General features: G+C 38.2%; 2 protein-coding genes across 4 annotated transcripts in view; both read left to right on the top strand.

Moving 5' to 3' along the window:
• The window catches only part of LOC307208953 (uncharacterized protein C3orf49), a 330,680-nt gene that overhangs the window by 65,714 nt on the left and 246,435 nt on the right, over nt 1–18,531 (top strand). The window lies entirely within an intron of this gene.
• Nucleotides 1–18,531, top strand: part of ATXN7 (ataxin 7) — a 93,578-nt gene that overhangs the window by 38,103 nt on the left and 36,944 nt on the right. For all 3 annotated transcript variants that reach the window (XM_079959921.1, XM_079959920.1, XM_079959922.1), the window contains one exon: nt 11,231–11,335. In XM_079959921.1, coding sequence (XP_079816047.1) covers nt 11,231–11,335 — 105 coding nt within the window. The remainder of the gene's footprint in view (nt 1–11,230; nt 11,336–18,531) is intronic.

Below are 18,531 nucleotides of genomic sequence, written 5' to 3'. Positions count from 1 at the left end.
TGAAAAGGCCCTGGCTCTGATCGAGGCCAGTCTAATCTCCCTGGGGCCCAGAATCTTCAGGGTGTTGTTATTTGCAGACCGTAAGGTCCTCCATGGGGCATACCAGGAGAGGCGCTATGATGTCCAGGGTGCAGGGGACTGAACTGCCTTGCTGGGTTGTATATTATCTGAATAATATACATGCAGCACTGCAGTTTACATGCAGTAAACTGTCGGGATCATAATGTGGCTACACTTGGAATACTGTTCACAGTCATTTTATTGCTTTTAATTGTACAGCTAAAATGAACAAATTTGTTAAAAAGGGGCAACCAAAATTATTAGGGAATGGAGCTTTCTAGGTTAGAAGAAAGTTGAATAATGTGGCAGGGGGAATGATCATAGCTTACATATCATATGAATGTTTTTATCCCCCTCAAAATACTAGAACTATGTATCCAGTGAAAATGAGTAGTGATTTAGGATTGACAAAGGAGGAGAACTGCTTCACACAACAATTAATTTGTGGAATTGTCTGTCGCAACATGTGGTGATGACCACTAGCTTAGAAGATTTTAAAGGGGGGATTTGATACATTCATGATTGAGTACATAGTCACATGTGGTGTGTGGGAAGACCACTTGCTTGAATGAATGGGTCCTTCATTGTGCTCATGTTCATTGGGTATATAATTTTACAGAAGTTTGTCTGAGCTCTGGCCAGGAAACAGTCCCTGATGCTACAGTACATGTAGGAAACCGGGTGTATGAGAAGCTTTAGTGCATATAATTGCTTTAACAACAGATTCCACTTCAGACAATTAAATAATTTTCAGAGGAGTTTAAATGTGTCTTTAAAATAGTTTGCCTACTATTAATGATTTTGAATTTATTGTAGTTTTTGCTGGCCAAATTTTTCTAGTTTTATTGAGGAAATATTGTGCAGAGCTTTGTTGTCATCCTAACTGATGTATCCCATGTCCACTGCAGTCTCGTAACCAGCTGCCGTTAACTTTGTCTAAAGAATGAAAGCAGATTGACTTGTCATGGTGGTTGATTACTATGATTTTCATAGTTTGTTATAATTCATGTCAAAGTTAAATTAGTAGGCCCTGATCTATGCTTCACCTTGACAGTTTCTAGCATAACTGGACTATACCTTACATTTCTTTGATTATAACTAATTTGGAGACTTAAACTTCTTTATTTTAATTGTGGAGTATCTGTTTACATTTTTCATGTCCTGTGGTGTTTAGCTTCTGTCTTGTGGTATTGGAATACCCAATGATTATGGCAATCATATTCTCTCAAAAGTGCCCAGCCTTTTTTACCTTCTTTGCTTTTTCCTATATGATTTTCCAGTTTGCTTTTTAAAAATAATTGAACAGTGAGAGAGAGAGAGAGAGAGAGAGAGAGAGAGAGAGAGAGCACTGAACCAACCTGCAAACAAAAAAGTAGTAGACATAACTTTTTCTTTTCTTTTTTTTTCCTTTAAAAATCCTTTGGCAGTTTGGTGACTTGTGTTTTCTTGTTTTGTCTATTCTTGATATCACCATATGATTTTTTTTTTAAGCATCCCTGGTGTCTTAGTAGTTTGAACCAGTTCTTAAATACTAGATTTTTTCACCATGCTATGAGCATCTTGAGACTAGATTGTTACAGTTCTGTAATTTATAAGAATCGTATTGCAGTTTCCTTTTTACGAGAAACAATATTGGGAAAGTAAAATTGGTGCACAGTGAATCATTTTTCTGGCTGGACGTCTAGAGCATCATTATCCCATAAGATAGACTGTTTGCTTACCAGTACAGATAAGATATTATTGTTTTATTGGCCAAAACTAGATTGGGTCTCGCCCACTCTAATTACAGTGGCTCAATTTGGATGTTCTGGTAAACATAAACATGGATGTTCAGCATAAGATCAAGCTGCAGCATCACTAGTGGTGCTACTGCAGGGAGGATTTTGGCAGCTTTCACTTTCTGTTTTAACAGATTAATTTGACAGATTTTTCTGAACTGGGGAAAGATGTTTCCTTTCAGTAAAATCATGCTGATGTGGCCTTGGTGCAGTACAAACAGCTGGTGGGTTTGTAAGTTTTCATTTAAATGATATAACAGATTATATATATTTCGCTTATATTTTCAGCCTTACCTTTAACATTTTTTTACATTAAAAAGATAAATGTGTAAAAGGTCTTCAGCTATGTCAGTACTACCTTCCTTGAAATCACATTCTGATTAGAAACAGGATGCTTCCAGCAAGCATGTTTTCCACTTTAGCTAGAAAGTGTTGGCAGTGTATTTTGGTGCTGCTCTAACATGGGGCAGAAGCATTGCAAGGTATTGCGTTCTTTCATTAGAGTTGAGGGTTCCCAGGGGAGGCGGCTTAAAATAGCAGCAGCAAGTGAAGAATTAAAGGCAGGGTCTAAACACTCACATGTATTTTCAAAATATATGTATAGTTAAGTGTCAATATGTGATCCCTGTTTGGCAACACTGCTTACAAAATTGGACCTTGGAACCTCTAGGTCAGAATTCTTTTTTTCTGCTTTCCTATCATTTTTCAACACAATCAACACATTTGCAGGAAGAAAAGAAGTGGCTTCATAAAGCTCTGATTCCAGAAGATAACATATTGCTTTCATAGTTTTTAAGAGATTGGAACATGACTTGGAACACTTGGAGTTGCCAGGACACTCTAGCTCACTCTAGCCTGCTGGACACCTTTGCTGTCATGTCAGCAGCTGCTTATCAAAATACTGTTTATCAAATGCAATTTTTGATTATTATTTAATTAATTGCCTAACAAATAGCATGAAGAAACCAATTCCCACCCATCCAACATAGAATAAGTTAATCAGCTATATATTAGCACCTACCAACTGCATGCAGATGGTGAAATTTTCTTCAATGTTTCGGGTTCACATATTAAACTGCTAGTAGTTGTCTACTCTATGAGCATCCAGCAGTCCAAAGGTTATATGTGACCTTTTTAACAGGCGTGCCAGTCTGTCACTTTGCTCTGCTTTGCACTTGAAATTCTTAGAAAAGGATCTGATCTAAACACAAAGCGTGGAGCCTCTTACTTAGATTTGCTTGTCACAAATTAACGAGAACAAAGCTAGTCCTTGAACAAGAACGAACGAACAGAGTGTCCAATTGGCAGAGGGTAGCAGGGTAGAGATGGTGACCTGAAGCAGCTGGGATGCTGGAAGAATTCTGCATAGATGCAAATAATGCTATCTAAATCTGTAGTGACAGCATATCTTCAGTCAAAGTATTCAGGTAATGGCTTGAAGTATTTCACCTTCAGTACAGATTATTTTTGTACAGTAGTAATATTGATGCTACAGTCAAGAGCCACATTTTAAACCTGGGAAACACAAGGAATTTCTGCTCAAGTGGCATTGCTTTTCATTACGAGATCCAGCGCTGCTCACCTAAAGCTGTCCTCTCCGTTGAAGTGAATGGAAAAGTCCTTTTAGATTTTCATGTATATATTGCAGCCCAATGATCACAAGGAATCGTAGGGTGTAGAACAGGGGTCAGCAAACTTTTCCACTGTCCCTCAGACCTTGTGTGGGGCCGGACTATATTTTGAAAAGGAAAGGAAGAACGAATTTCTATGCCCCACAAATAACCCAGAGATGCATTTTAAATAAAAGGACACATTCTACTCATGTAAAAACATGCTGATTCCCGGACCGTCCACAGGCCGGATTGAGAAGGCAATTGGGCTGGATTCAGCCCCCGTGCCTTAGTTTGCCTACCCATGGTGTAGAACTTATAAATTAAAGGCTTTTGCGGATGACATGGCCCTAACAACCTAATGTAAACTTAATGTAGGACAACCTAATGTAAGCATTCCCAAAGTTTTAGATGAAATTAAAAAGTTTGGAGAAGTAAATAAATGTAGAAAAGACTCACAATCAAGAGAATTAACATGGATAGACAATGGGCTACATACAGAGATCTGTTGGAATTTACAGGGAGTGAACCTCGATTGAAACCAATGGAAGAAGTAAGGAGCCAAATTACACATTGGTTACAGTATCATCAAATATATGAAATGTTTAAATTAGATTTTTTAAAAATTGGTTTCCAGATCAAAGCTCAGTTTGAAAGAGAATTATTATGGAATAAGGATAAATTGTCAAAAATGTATAATTTTTATTAGAGGGGGAACCAAAAGATGAGTTTGTAAAAGCTTCAGTAACACACTGGGCAATAGATATAGGGCATAACATAGACCTAAACCTCTGGGAGAAATTCTGGAGGAATGATTTGAAATTTACTGCATGTTATACTTTAAAAGAGACTTGTACGAAAATGATGCATAGATGGCATTTAACAGTGAGTAGGTTGGTCAAGATGTGCAAAGTTGGATCAGATCTGTGCTGGTAATGCAGAAAAACGGAAGGAACATTTTTCCATATGTACTTATATACCGCCCTATACCCAGAGGTCTCAGGGTGGTTAAAAAGGTTAAAGGCTATGAGGAAATGATCTACAATGAGTTTAAAAAATGTTTAAAACAACATTCCCCCCCAAAAAACCTGAGGCCTTTTTGTTAGGAATACTTAAGTCTGAAGTTCCCAGTTGTGAGAAAAAAATGTTTATGTACACAACCACAGCAGCTCGAATTTTGCTAGCCCAAAGATGGAAAGTGAGTGAGATCCCTGATAAGGAAGATTGGAAATTTAAGATGATAGAATTTGTTTAACCTATAGAATAAAAGAGCAAGAAGAATCTTTATTCAAAGAGGAGTGGAATATTTAGAATATAATTGCTGGTAGCATTTAGATTAATGCAACAGTATGTTAAATATTTGAAGGATGTTAAATGGAGAAATGATTAGATTGGCTATAGTAAAATATGCAGGAATGATATCTAAGTAAAATGAAGCATGAAAAGGGAAGGGAGGAAGTCAGTTGTTACATGTTATTATGTAAAATGTTTATTTTGAGATGTATAAACTGAAAACTAATAAAAATTGTTATTTAAAAATGTTAACAACAAATCACATGTTAACGACAAATCATACAAGTAAGGTTTCCATAATGGCCTGGTTCACACAAAATGCTAAACAATGTTTTATTAAACTATAGTGTATTAATCGTGGACTATGGTTCACATTGCTAATATCATCTGTGTATAGTCCTGATATTTTGTGTGGTTTTAAATCATTTTAACATGTTGCATATTGAATGGGAACACATAAATTTATTAAATAAAATAACAGATACAAATAGATACAGTGCAAATAAGAAGGAATGCTTTCTGGAACTCCTTAAGAACCTGTCCCAAAGTATCCAGGTTCATGGGACTAAGGCTTGGCAAACAATTTTGAAATGAAAGGCACCTGAAATGTTGCCTTGTGTGACAGCCTTGATAGGACTAGCCAGACAAGTTTGACTGCAGTGATTATTGTTAGAAGGAAAAAACACCCTGTAGGCTGCACTACAGTTTGTGCAAGCATGAGCTGAAAACTTGTGGCGTAAGACAAAAGTGCTTGTAAACAGTATGGTCCAAACTGCATGGTATATATGTTACTGTCGTGCAGACATTGCCTCCTAGCATATGCCAGATCCAAACTGGAAGCCACTGGAAATTATTATGATTGGAATGCTTGTAAACGTTTCAGACACGTCAGTTCAATAGCATATGCTAATGTTGGCATCCAGCTGTCTTGGGAGACAGTGGAGTGTGCTTCCGGGGTGAAGTCAAACTGCTGGAGAATCTCAGCACCTGATGTGGCTGCAGAGACTGGCAACTTGTAACTGCTGCCTCCAGTCTTCTTTTTGTTGCAATAAAAACACCAAAGTGACTTGCCTGGGAGTGCAAGCCTGGGCAGTGTATGGAGGTTCTGGGCTGCCCAGGTGACACGACTCCCCTCTCAGACACACTGATGTGGTCCTAGGGAAAGCAGAGCAGTACATTTGGCACCAGCTTGGCTGCAGGAGTTACTGGAAGGAGGCTTACAAGACTCCATCCAACTGTCTTAGGGACTCCACTCCAGGCATATATATATATTGAATTAATTACTGAATAGTTACTGATTTTACATGCTTGAAGAACAGTGGCTGGAAATCATCATAACACTAAGCATTTATTCTTGCCTGATGGAAAGACCTCCCATTTTCTCTCCTTAAACAAAACATTACAAAAATACAGTTACTGTTGAAAATGTTACGTTGATACAAAGTTACACACACTCACACCCACCCACACACCAGTTCATTTTCTTTCTGACACACTCTCCCTCTAAGCCTCTGAGTTCTCACCCCTGGTTCAAACAAACAAATTATCTCTATTTCAGCTGCTCAGTTTAACTCATACTGGGTTCATCTATCATGTTACTAATCAATGTTTTGAAACAATACGTTTCTAAAAGTGGGTTTTCTCTATGGAGAAATAGTATGAAATATTTTCTATACCACACGACTGATTCTAGAGCTCCCTACATTCTCCTTTTAGATACGTGACTTCTCATTAGTTCTGGCTTTAATATAGTGATTAATATAATTGCTGCATTCTGTTTTATTTCATTTTAACTAATTTTTATGCATTTAAATTTCATGTTTGTATAATCTTCTGTACCAGCATTGCCTTCTGAATTTCAGAAAGGTAACTGATCAATATGATAACACATGTATGCAAACTCATGAGATCTGCTGTCATTTATATTGCATAATTTTTTGAAGTCTTGGTATTCTTGTGTTACTTATCATACATGTGTTATCGCATTGATTAGTTGTCTTCTTGGATGTATTTCTAGTAGGATACTTTCTCTTCTTGAGACAATTGGTCAGGCAAATACGCTGAATGTTTTATCGGAATCCTGAAAGTATATGACTAGAAATACTTAGCCTTTTAAAATGTGAATTCTAGAGTAGGCAATGCATTGCAGCAGTTTATGTAACATTATTAATCTGTAAACTAGCTGAATAGTTCTGTTGTTCGTTTGAATATAAGTTGATTTCTTCCTACCTTTTGTGGTATAGAGAAGGATTCTTCAGTATTATCTTAGAAGTCTATCTGGAGTTAGCAGATGTAATTGATTGACAGCAGTTTCAACAGGTTTCCTAAACACTTTGACACTCAGTTCTGGGGGGGATGCTCAAGAGCACTGGTCAGGCAAGTGCTAAAAACAAACATCACTCTGAAAAGTGAAGCTGGGGCTGACTTCTTTTGGTACTGGATGGTGGAGGTGATGGGACCTTGCATGCCAACACCAAAACAAGCCCAAGCCTTCACTTGCAGCTGTCATGGGAAAGGGGCTGGGCCCTGTCCATTTCGGTGCTAAGGCTCCCTAGAGTGCCTGTCTCTATCTCCAATGGAGAGCAGTGGTTGCACACAGGTCCACAGGCTTGATGGACCTCTGTTACTGTGGCCCTTAGGATATATGCAGTAATCCTAATTGGAAATCTACTAATTTCTCAATTATTCCTCTTGTCTCCAAGGAAATATATTAAAGCAGTGCTGATGGCGCATGGGTGTATGACAATATGTTTTGGATTATGCCCCTAGGTACCATAAAGGCTTTATTTAGTTTCAGACTGGTGTGTTTTAATATATGGCACCTAATGTGTACTGTTACTTAGGAAATGTATGAATTGTATAGTGGGAAATGTGACTTCAAGTAATTTTGTCTTGATTTCAATCCATCCTAAATTTAAGAGTAAAACTCAGAGGCATCATACCCCATGTTTAACCTACTGGCCATATAACCCATGAAATTCACTTCCTTAGAGACTTGCCTAAACTGCTTTCATTGCAGATTTTAGATAGCGGGTAACAGATTTTCTAGGCTGGCATTTAGAATGTTTGTTCACTGCTGAACTTTTTGTTCTTATATAATGTAATTGTCTTGGTATTGGTTGGTAACATAAATTGTTGAAAGCAAAGGGGTTTGGGGGGGATTTATATATCACACTTTATTATTTCAGGATAGTTTTACAAGACATTACCCGCCCGCCCCCCCAAGCCAGCACAAACCGCCTTTTGTACAGCAGTATAGAAAGTTGGTATTCAAATTAAAAGTGAATTGAAAGTGAAATAAGGCCTGGTTTGGACATAAGCAAAAATCTCACCTCCACCCTTGCCCAGCCCTTTTGCTTCTGCAAATACTGCAACTGAAGACTTTTTCTGGCTTAATTACCCATAATTTATCTTTACATCAAAATTAGGGGAAACTGTGGTTCAGAACAAATCAGGATTGGGAGGCAGGGAACAGAATACACAATAGTAACAAAAAAGATAGAGAGAAGGGAAATACAGTGGTACCTTGGGTTAAAGACTTAATTCGTTCTGGAGGTCCGTTCTTAACCTGAAACTGTTCTTAACCTGAGGTACCACTTTAGCTAATGGGGCCTCCTGCTGCCGCCGTGCTTCCACCGCACGATTTCTATTCTCATCCTGAAGCAAAGTTCTTAACCTGAGGTACTATTTCTGGGTTAGTGGAGTCTGTAACCTGAAGCGTATGTAACCTGAAGCGTCTGTAACCTGAGGTACCACTGTAAAGGAAAAAGTAGAGGGAGATTCGTTTTTCAAGGCCAGAATAAATTATCTGTGGGTATTTAATATCTAGCCTAAAATAATCAGTGTTCTTTCTTGAATTGGTGGCTCTTTGGCCAGTGGTTGGGGCCTTTTGCTCTGTTAAGCTTTCTAGTGGGTTTGCAACCCCCACATGACATGAACAGTGGGGCCTTTGTCATATACCACCACAGTGTGTGTGTGGAGGCGGTGTATTTGCCTGAAATTGGGCAGAGGGATCTTACTCCATTGGGAGTTCTGCTGACACACGATCCTGTGCTCAGTTTCAGGGAACTCTGCCTTCCCATTGTAACCCTGTATGACACAGCCCCCACTGTTTGGAGGAGTGTCACTTTGGACAAAGTTTTTGGTTGGTTCGGGGGGCTGCAGGGACCAGAGGAGGGAAAGAAAGCAGTCACTTGCATAAATTGCATAGCACTCATGCAACCATTAGATGCTACCCAAGAAATTTACCATTTGCTACTTTTCTTGGTATTGCAAATTTTGGCCACCAGACAAAGGAACCCATAATCTCATTTAGGACTCCAAGATTAAGCTCCCACAAGGGGCATAAAGCATTGATTTCCAGATGTTGGATTGGGACCCACAGGTTCATGGCCTAATCCAAGGTGGGTTGCACCCAAAGCACTACCACCATACAAATATGTAGGGGGGAAAGGGGGAGGTTATAGGTTGGTCCCATGGCTGAAAGGGTTGAGATTAATGGTATAAAAATTACATAAACCGATGTGCTCAAATAATTTCATTGCTTACAGTAAGTCACAAAGGTTAAAATTTGATTCTGAGTGCTGTGGAGGCTAGCGTAATACATTTTAGCAACACAGGAAGCCGCCTGATACACATTTCCAAAATAGTTTCAATACTTGAGATTGGAAATGTCAAAATGAAGTGCAACTTTGTTTTAAATAAGAATTAAAAAATAAATTTTAAGAATCAAGGCAAGTGATTTTCATGTTGTTTACTGTTAAACTATGCTATACTTGTAAACAAGCAGTTTCCATGGTACTCCAACACCATTCCAAGTGTTTTTAAATAACCAGGCAATAAATTTTCAGAATGGCAACCCATTCATAAGATCTTGTTCTCTACATGAATGTAGTAGCGGGGTGGACACGGTCCACTTGTTTGAGGCATTGTGACTGATCTGGCTATGAACCTTTGCTCAAGTATTCGGTTACAGATTCCTTGCATCAATAAGTGATATGCTGTGAGTGAGAAAATACTTTTCTACCTCCTAAAGAGATATGCTTGGAGGTTTTACCATGGTCCAGACTCGTTGACTGTGTGTTTTGTTTGTTCTTTGTCCATACAATGGTAGTTATAAATGTCATTCTGCCACGGAATGTACTTTATGATGTTCTGTAGAAAAGCTAAGCTGTTGTTACAAAACTGATAATGATTGGCCCTTACTGCATAGGCTGTCTTGCAAACTGAAGAAATATGATTTAGCTGTCCATTATGTATCTCTTAAAACTGTTTTAATTGCAGAGTACAGCCTGCTATCCAGATTAAAATGATATTGATTAGTATATTTAGTGCCAGGGCAGCCTGTGCTTTGAACTTATAGACCTGATTCAAACATAACTGGAAACCATGGTTTCCTGCCTCAGGCTTAGGCTTGGTCTCACAGCCTCACCCCTTTCATCTTTTGTACCTGCAAGGAAGAAGCAAGAGACGTTCAAACAATACTTTGTGTGAGCAAACCAGCTTCAGAGCCTGGTTTCAGATCCTGGCTTATTCAGTAATCACAGTTTCCCCAAGTTCATACACTGTGGCAAACTGCTGTTACTGGCATCTGTTTGTCTCGAGAGAGAGCAATGGAGTGCGCTTCTGGGGGTGAAGTCAAACCACTGTGTTAGCAGCACGGAAGTGACCTCCCCAGGACGCCAGCAAACAGTGGCTTGTTTAAAAGCCGAGACTTCTGATCTTCTTGCAGGTGTGAAAGTGGGGATGAGCCCACTAGTTCATTAACATAGCAGGAAGACATTTTGAAGGTGATTTTCTAGCATATTACCTCTGCTTGTAGTCAGGGAGATAATATAGAAACACTATTCCAATTTAGAAGTCTATTATAATAGTAGCCTACATGTATGGTTTATTATTTTGTCCAAATGTCATTGTACAGCCAGGTTTCCTGCTCAGTTTTTTTCACTCCCTTTTGCAAGTGTTTTCTAGGTCTGTGGTACCAGATGGCTGGGATATAATATCCTATTAAATAGAACTATTTGATACATAATGCTGTCTAGTTAAAGCTATGCCTTTAAAATGTATGCAGTCTGATCCTATACATGTTTGCTAGGAAATATTTGCTAGCAGTTAAATTCCTATGCCTTTGAGTAATGCCTTAGAAATGTTTAATAACTTTTCCCAACCTGCATGCAATTTGGGGGGGGGGGAGAATATTTATGTGCTCTTTCTAGTTTCTGATGCTCTTCTTAAAGTAGTATAAACTCAATTCTATATTCAAGTACCTATGGATAATGACTGTCAATAAGCTGTCACTCTGAAGTAGATATGTTGTAATACTCAATTCTGTAACTGTAATTGAGTATTCATTTCTCCACTCCCACATGTAGCTTTTGAAACTTCGTCTCAGTGATTCACCTACAGCAACATTACATGGTTATTTTATATAAATTGTTGTACCACCATTTTGAATACTTGTGAGACATACCCTTTGTCTTTTTATTTTAGATATGCCAATATTTGGCCTATGCCCAGCTCATGATGATTTCTATTTGGTGATGTGTAACCACTGTAATCAGGTCGTAAAACCACAGGCATTTCAATCACATTATGGTAAGTACTGAACCATTTTTTAATCATTAGGGTGAGGTAAAATCAGGATTAAGCCTGGCAATTTTAGATTATCCCTCTTTGTGATCTTTCCAGCCGATGTTGCACATGGCATTATGTAAATATTGTACAAATATGAATTGTGCATATGATTGCACTTTCATGTTAATTTTTTATTTTTTTTATTGGAATTTTATTTACAACATAACACAAGCCCCCCACCCCAATACACAAATTCACATTTATTAAACGTGAAAATAGCATACAGTGAACATAACATACAACAATACAAACAACCAAATAAAATACTTCCTTTATCCTGTATTTAGCCTCCTTATTTACTTCTTATAAACTGTTTCCTTTATGAATAATTATTAAGATTTTTCTAATTATAACTTAAATATCCACAAAGTCTCCTGCAGACATTAATCAAAACAAGTCCAGGTCTGTATTTTAGGGCACTATTTTGTGAAGTATTCTCTGCATTTCCCCCATGTTAATTTTTTTTAAAGGCATACCAAAAAAAATTATAGCCCATGTTTTATTTTATAATATTTGAAATATTGTTTATTAGGTTTGCAAATATTTCTTAAACATACAGAGATTTGAACAGCATTATAAATAAGGAAAACAGAAGAAAAAGTTGTTTTGATGCTATCTTGTATACAGAACCTAGAGTTTACTCTTATATAGCTTTTACACATACTTGTGAAGACTAAAAATGTTCTTTACATTAGTTACTTTTGTGGGTATGTGAATTGGCCTTAAAGGTGTGCATATATTACCTCCACTAAGACCTTTTTCCTGCTGTAAAATAAGGAGAATCTGGCCTGTCTCATTTGAAACCAGTTATACAATTGCAGCAATGATGCAAAAATTCAGAAAATGCTAAACCTGAACATGTTAGAAGCAGAGCGTATGTGTCTGGATGTTTTAATTTGTTGGAAACCACCCACAGTGGCTGGGGCAACCCTGTTAGATGGGTGGCTCACCATCATAGTTCATATGTATTGCAGTATAGAGTGTTTTGATACTAGATATAGTTGTAGTGAACTTTACGTGAGTTCTGATTTGGATGTGTTGGTATTAACAGATTATTTATGGTGAGGAAATAAAATCCTGTCCATAGGGTTGATAAACACTCAGGATTGCATCTGATTTAAGTCCCATGCAGAGTAGACCCACTGAAATTAATTGAGTTGTTACCTTTTGGAAATAGAACAAAGCCAACTGTTTAAATTTAAAATAATGTTGAAAAAGAAAATAATGAAATTTATTGGGGCAAGCAAAAGCACATGGAGCCACTAAGGAAAATTTCAGTGAGAACTATTGTAGCTGGGATCCAATTTGTAATTTGTGTGAATTTGTTCACATTCACATTTTTCACTACTTTGGATAACAGTCTGGTGATGGAGGTTTGCCTTGTGGCCGAGTTTTCTGTTCCCTTCTAAGAGAGTTTGTTGTTTAAGTCCATTTTCATCTCCTCTGAATCCCATTTTAGTATATGGGATATCTTGTTGGCATCCCTCTGTCTCAAGAGACAATGGAGTGGACCTCCAAGGGTGAGGTCAAACTAACTCACAGAAAATGTCAGTAATTTTAAACCAAATTTCCAGAAGCTGTAAGGAACATGAAAATAAATGTACCACAGCTTCCCCCCATTCTGCCATATTTCCCCTTTCTTTTTGTCGGATATTAAAGGACATATAGCTTTCCGCCCCACTGTAGCCTGTAGCCAGCAACTGTGCATAGTCAACTCTTACTTATCCTTAAGTGGAATTTACACTTTGCATTTTAGGGCATATGCTAATAAAATGAAGAGTTTCCACTTGTTCCTTTGAGCAGTTACTAGCTTTCATCTTGAGTTTGCAATTTGTAAATATATATTAAGGTAGGTAGCCATGTTGGTCTGACACAGTCAAAATAAAAATAATAAAAAATTGTCCAGTAGCAATATATGTTTTCCTGTAGGACTAATTGCAATCGTTAACAGTCATCAACAGGTTTACCATACCCATTGAGCCAATCATCCATCTCCTACTACCCTTCTGATAAATACCCCTCCCCACCCTCTCACTATATATAAGGGTCTGGTGACTTCTGCTTCAGTGTCTGAAGAAGTGTACATGCACACGAAAGCTTCTACCAGAACAAACTTAGTTGGTCTATAAGGTGCTACTGGACAATTTTTTTTTTAATTGTAAATATATTATTAGCATTACTTTAAGGCTGGTTTCAGTAAAGTGTTTATAAATACAATCCAGAAATCTTGCCATCTGTAAATGTATAGTGGCATTTCAATTTTTTCATAGACATTCACTAATTAAAATAAAGTATGAGTAAGGAGGTCCTGCAAAACAATAATGGAATCATATAATTGTAGAGGTAAAAGGGACCCTGAGAGTCTTCTAATCCATCCCTGCAATGCAGAATTCCTGCCAATGGCTGTCCTTAGATAGCCTGGAACCCCCAGCTTTCCAGTTAACAGCCAGACTCACAGACCCATTGTGCCACTGAGGATTGAGTCAGCTTTTGTTGTTATTATTTGAAAGAAGTGAGGTGGTAGTCAATTGATTGTTTTGGTAGCTTTAAGTATATTTTAATACGAGTGTAACACTTTTGAAAGAGAGAATTTTCATGAAATCTAATTTATATCCATGACTGAGACCAAGGCAGGTTTATAACCACTGATGAAAATGGCAAAGTTCTTGGAACTGTCAAGTGAGACATGTTATAAAAACCAATCAAGTTTTATGAGACATGGGAGGGAGGAAATGTTAGAATGCCTACAAATATTAAAAATGATAGTTTTGTGGGATTTTGTAACTACTGTATAGATAGTTCTTTCGAATTGGACATTATGGAGAACTACAGTTAAGCTTCCTTAACCATGTTCTGGCATGGTGAGATGCTTGAATTGAGCCAAAATGAGAGAGAGTTTGCTAAAAAAGCATAGTTAGATTTATAGGTGTGTGCTTTATAGTCGCTGTTCCTCGACCTCTGCCTCCTTTCTGTAGAATGGGATTAAGAGTGACATGTACAGAAATATTTTGAGGATACGTTTTGTATACCAACTGAATGTTATTCTTCAGATGTCAAACCTATGTATCTTTTCCTCCCCATCTTTTGCCACTAGGCTACCTTGCAGTATATTGTGTTTTCATATGGTCCATGTTGAGTGTTTATTATGTGTTCACTCTAGTTACAGTAGACTGAAGTCTTATGGTCATGATTTTTGTCTGCTTATTAGTGAAGCTGATTACGGAAACTAGTATTATTGATATTTGTCCTAAAAAGTGATGAACAAATGTTGGAACCTGGCTTGAAGAGGAAATTGCTAAATTGCTGTTTATTGGAAGCTAATTTTGGAGCCATCATTAGAGCTAAAAAAACCCAGCTGTTTTCATGCTTTAAATTATTCAGACTGATTTTAATTTTGCATTTGTATAGTGTTGTAACACGCCCTGGGATCTTATGGTGAAGGGCGAGTAACAAATCCCATTGCTAATATTAATACTCTGTTGACTAGAGGGTCCAGCAAATTTGTTGTTGTTGTTGTTTAGTCGTTTAGTCGTGTCCGACTCTTCGTGACCCCATGGACCAGAGAACGCCAGGCACTCCTGTCCTCCACTGCCCCCCACAGCTTGGTCAGACTCATGCTGGTAACCTCGAAAACACTATCCAACCATCTCGTCCTCTGTCGCCCCCTTCTCCTTGTGCCCTCCATCTTTCCCAACATCAGGGTCTTCTCCAGGGAGTCTTCTCTTCTCATGAGGTGGCCAAAGTACTGTGGAGCCTCAGCTTCACAATCTGTCCTTCCAGTGAGCACTCAGGGCTGATTTCCTTCAGAATGGAGAGGTTTGATCTTCTTGCAGTCCATGGGACTCTCAAGAGTCTCCTCCAGCACCATAATTCAAAAGCATCAATTCTTCGGTGATCAGCCTTCTTTATGGTCCAGCTCTCACTTCCATACATTACTACTGGGAAAACCATACTTGCTCACAAACGTTTTTATTAGTTCACCTGCCTTAAATGTCCCTGTTAGTCATATATGGCCTAAAGGGAAAAAACAACCAACTTCTTGAAAGCTTCCCTACCCAGTCACCTAGAAACATTTCTTAACAAAGCACAGGTGATCAGGCAAGTGAGTATTTTTCTAAGTCAGATTTCTGATAAGAGTTTTCCTGCTTTAAATTAGTATTCAACACAGTATGGTCTTGATGCGATTGTGCTATAATCCCTTTAATCTTATCTGTAACCTGTGTTACTTTACAACGTTGGTTTGTCAGAAAGATGAAGTACTCATTGCATATTATATTCTTAACTGAAAGCAAGCAGATTAGTCCACCAACCACTGGTATCAAAGAATGGAGAGTTCAGTAGGATTAAACTTAACTTAACATGCCAATTCATTTGTGACTCCTAGGTTGCTGTTAGGGTGTGTCAATACATATGATAGCCTTATTCTAGGTTGCAGTGGAATCTGAGAAGTTAAAGACAGTATTGCAGACAGATGCAATTAAATATTATGTTGCAGCAGTATACATTATTACCTATAAAGTGAACATCAGCTGCACTCTGTTACTTTTGAAGCACAGTCTGTCGCCTTGAAGGCTTGGATAGCTAGGTACAGTTTGGGTAGTCACATAATCATAGGCTTGTGTGATTTGAGAGTGGGAGGAGAGGGTTGTTCTGTTGGTAAGTGATCCTGTTTGCTTCTTCCTGCTTTGGGGTTTTTTCTTAAGGTGGCAGATTGATGTTTTCCAACACTTCCTATTATGCAGACTTAATGCACCTATCACCTTTGGAAAATGCACATTTCCTCCCTTAGATGAGCTTTGGAGTTTGTCTCTTTGTGATCAATCTATACCACATGTTGTCCTGTGGAAGCTGAGGCTGTACATTGACGAATTGTCTCTGATGAGCAGTTTTGGAGAGAAGTGTTTCTGTCTTGATGGCAGAGGTCAGTACATGGATGGGTGAAGGCCAGGGGCACATAGTTTGACTTAAAACTCAGGTCTGTAGCAAGTCGCTATGGAGGGAGGTGATCTTGATATTGGGACACTGACCAGCAGTTATTCTTCCATACCTCCAGTGATGTAGTTTTTGTACTTGCAAGCTGTGCACGACTTTGCAGAAGTTTGTCCTTTGCATGGCACCGCAGTGTAAGGACATTTCGGTGTGATCCTATTACACTGATATGCTCCTTAACAGCAAGCGGAGCTGTATAGAGTACTTTTACCTGCATCTTATACCTCATATTGCAGTTATGGTTAAAAAGCAAAACAAAACCACCTTCCAAAAAGCTTGTTGAGCTTCATGTGGCACCCAGAACTCTAAATCCTCCATCTGTTGTCACCCAGTTGCCAAAATAAAATCTGTACTGCCTCTGTTTCTTCACAAAAGGGACCCTCAGCCTATCAAGCTAATGTCAGAAAGGCACATGTGGTAGCCGACTACCAAAAGGCCTGAGATAATTATACAGTTAGGAAATTACCATTAGAAGCTTCAGTCGGTTGCATATAAATACTTCTCCATTCCTCAAACAGTAGTTCACTAACTCTGAATACCAGCAGCTGGATTTTAATCTTCAGTTCTAGTAATGGCTGATTTAATTTCTTCTTGGCAAGGCTGTATGAAATGCTATAGCTCGTACAAGAAACACTCTGGCATGTCCCCAGAAGCATTTTGCACTTCAAGTTTACCGCTGGATTTGTCTCAGTAAAGACACTTCAACCAATTACTTGGTTATTTTAAAAACAGTGTATCATTTAATAAAGTATCTCCACTTAGATCGCCGTTCCAATAAAATAAACAAACAAGGGATGTGAGGGGAGGCTTGAAAATATACACTTGGCACTTATTAACCTGAAGCTGGAAACACTCTTAACAAGTTTAAGCAACAAGGTTGGCTACAGTCACAAATGCTATCACGTTATTCAATAAAAAGCCACAAGACATACTTGAATTCTAATATGATGCCCTATATTGCATATAGTTTATATGCTGTTGAGTTGTCATAAGCATAAAATTTTCTTTTAAGGCACTGACGGCTCTGGAGAGAACTTTCTACTTGCACTTAAATTAGTTGCTATTTGCATGAAATAAAACGATATTTTTAAATTGCATAATCTGCAAAGAATTTTTTTGCTGAAGTACTCAAAACACCAAACGTAAAATAGGTCTGGTACACAATGTTCTCGTCTTGACTTAACATTTATTAGTATAAATTGTGTTTCTCTTTAATATGCTAAAGCGAGTACATAAACTGCAGAAATTGGTGTGTCTGCACTTCCACAGGAGGGGGAATGATTCTTTCTCACTTTCAAAGTGCTCCCAAAAAGTGAGGCTATTTCCCATGCTTTTCTGAGCAAGGAGCTGGGAGAGAGGAGTTGGCCACAATCTTTTGCTGATGTTTAGTGTTCTATATGCAAATTAAAAGCTGTACTTGAATTTATTGGAGTATCAGTAAATATTTTGAGATGTGAAAACTCAATAACACACATTCCTTAGATTGTTTAAGGGTTTTTTTTAATAAAAAAGGAAGGCACTGAAAATTGTTGTACTAATTTTTGCTAATTCTTGTACAGTGGTACCTTGGGTTACATACGCTTCAGATTACAGACTCCGCTAACCCAGAAATAGTGCTTCAGGTTAAGAACTTTGCTTCAGGATGAGAACAGAAATTGTGCTCCGGCTGCGCGGCAGCAGCAGGAGGCCCCATTAGCTAAAGTGGTGCTTCAGGTTAAGAACAGTTTCAGGTTAAGTACAGACCTCCGGAACAAATTAAGTACTTAACCCAAGGTACCACTGTATTTATAAATATGCTTGCTTCCAAGGGAGGGCCTCATGGGGGGGAAAAGACCAGTTAACAGTTTAAAGGCTTGGGTAAGAATACAGTAGAACTGTTTGAATGCACAAAATAAACCTTTTAGCTGCACGATCATGCTTTATTCATCAGACATATAATGTAGATTTCATATTTAACATGACTAAAATGCACTGAACCGTCCACATCACTGTTAGGTGTATTTGAGCCTGGCAGCAGAATACAGTCACTTTGTAAGTCCTGCTTGTCAGAAGTTTTTGTTATTTCTGCAAAGTTTGCTATCCATGCAAACCAGTTTGCAGAGGTGGCCCGTGAGAAGACAGTTGGCATAAAAACTGGCCTCAAGCCCAGAGTTTTTGTATGCATAGTG

Source organism: Podarcis cretensis, assembly GCF_951804945.1.
Source record: "Podarcis cretensis genome assembly, chromosome: 2".
Taxonomy (NCBI): domain Eukaryota; kingdom Metazoa; phylum Chordata; class Lepidosauria; order Squamata; family Lacertidae; genus Podarcis; species Podarcis cretensis.
This window is presented reverse-complemented; position numbering and strand designations above follow the sequence as displayed.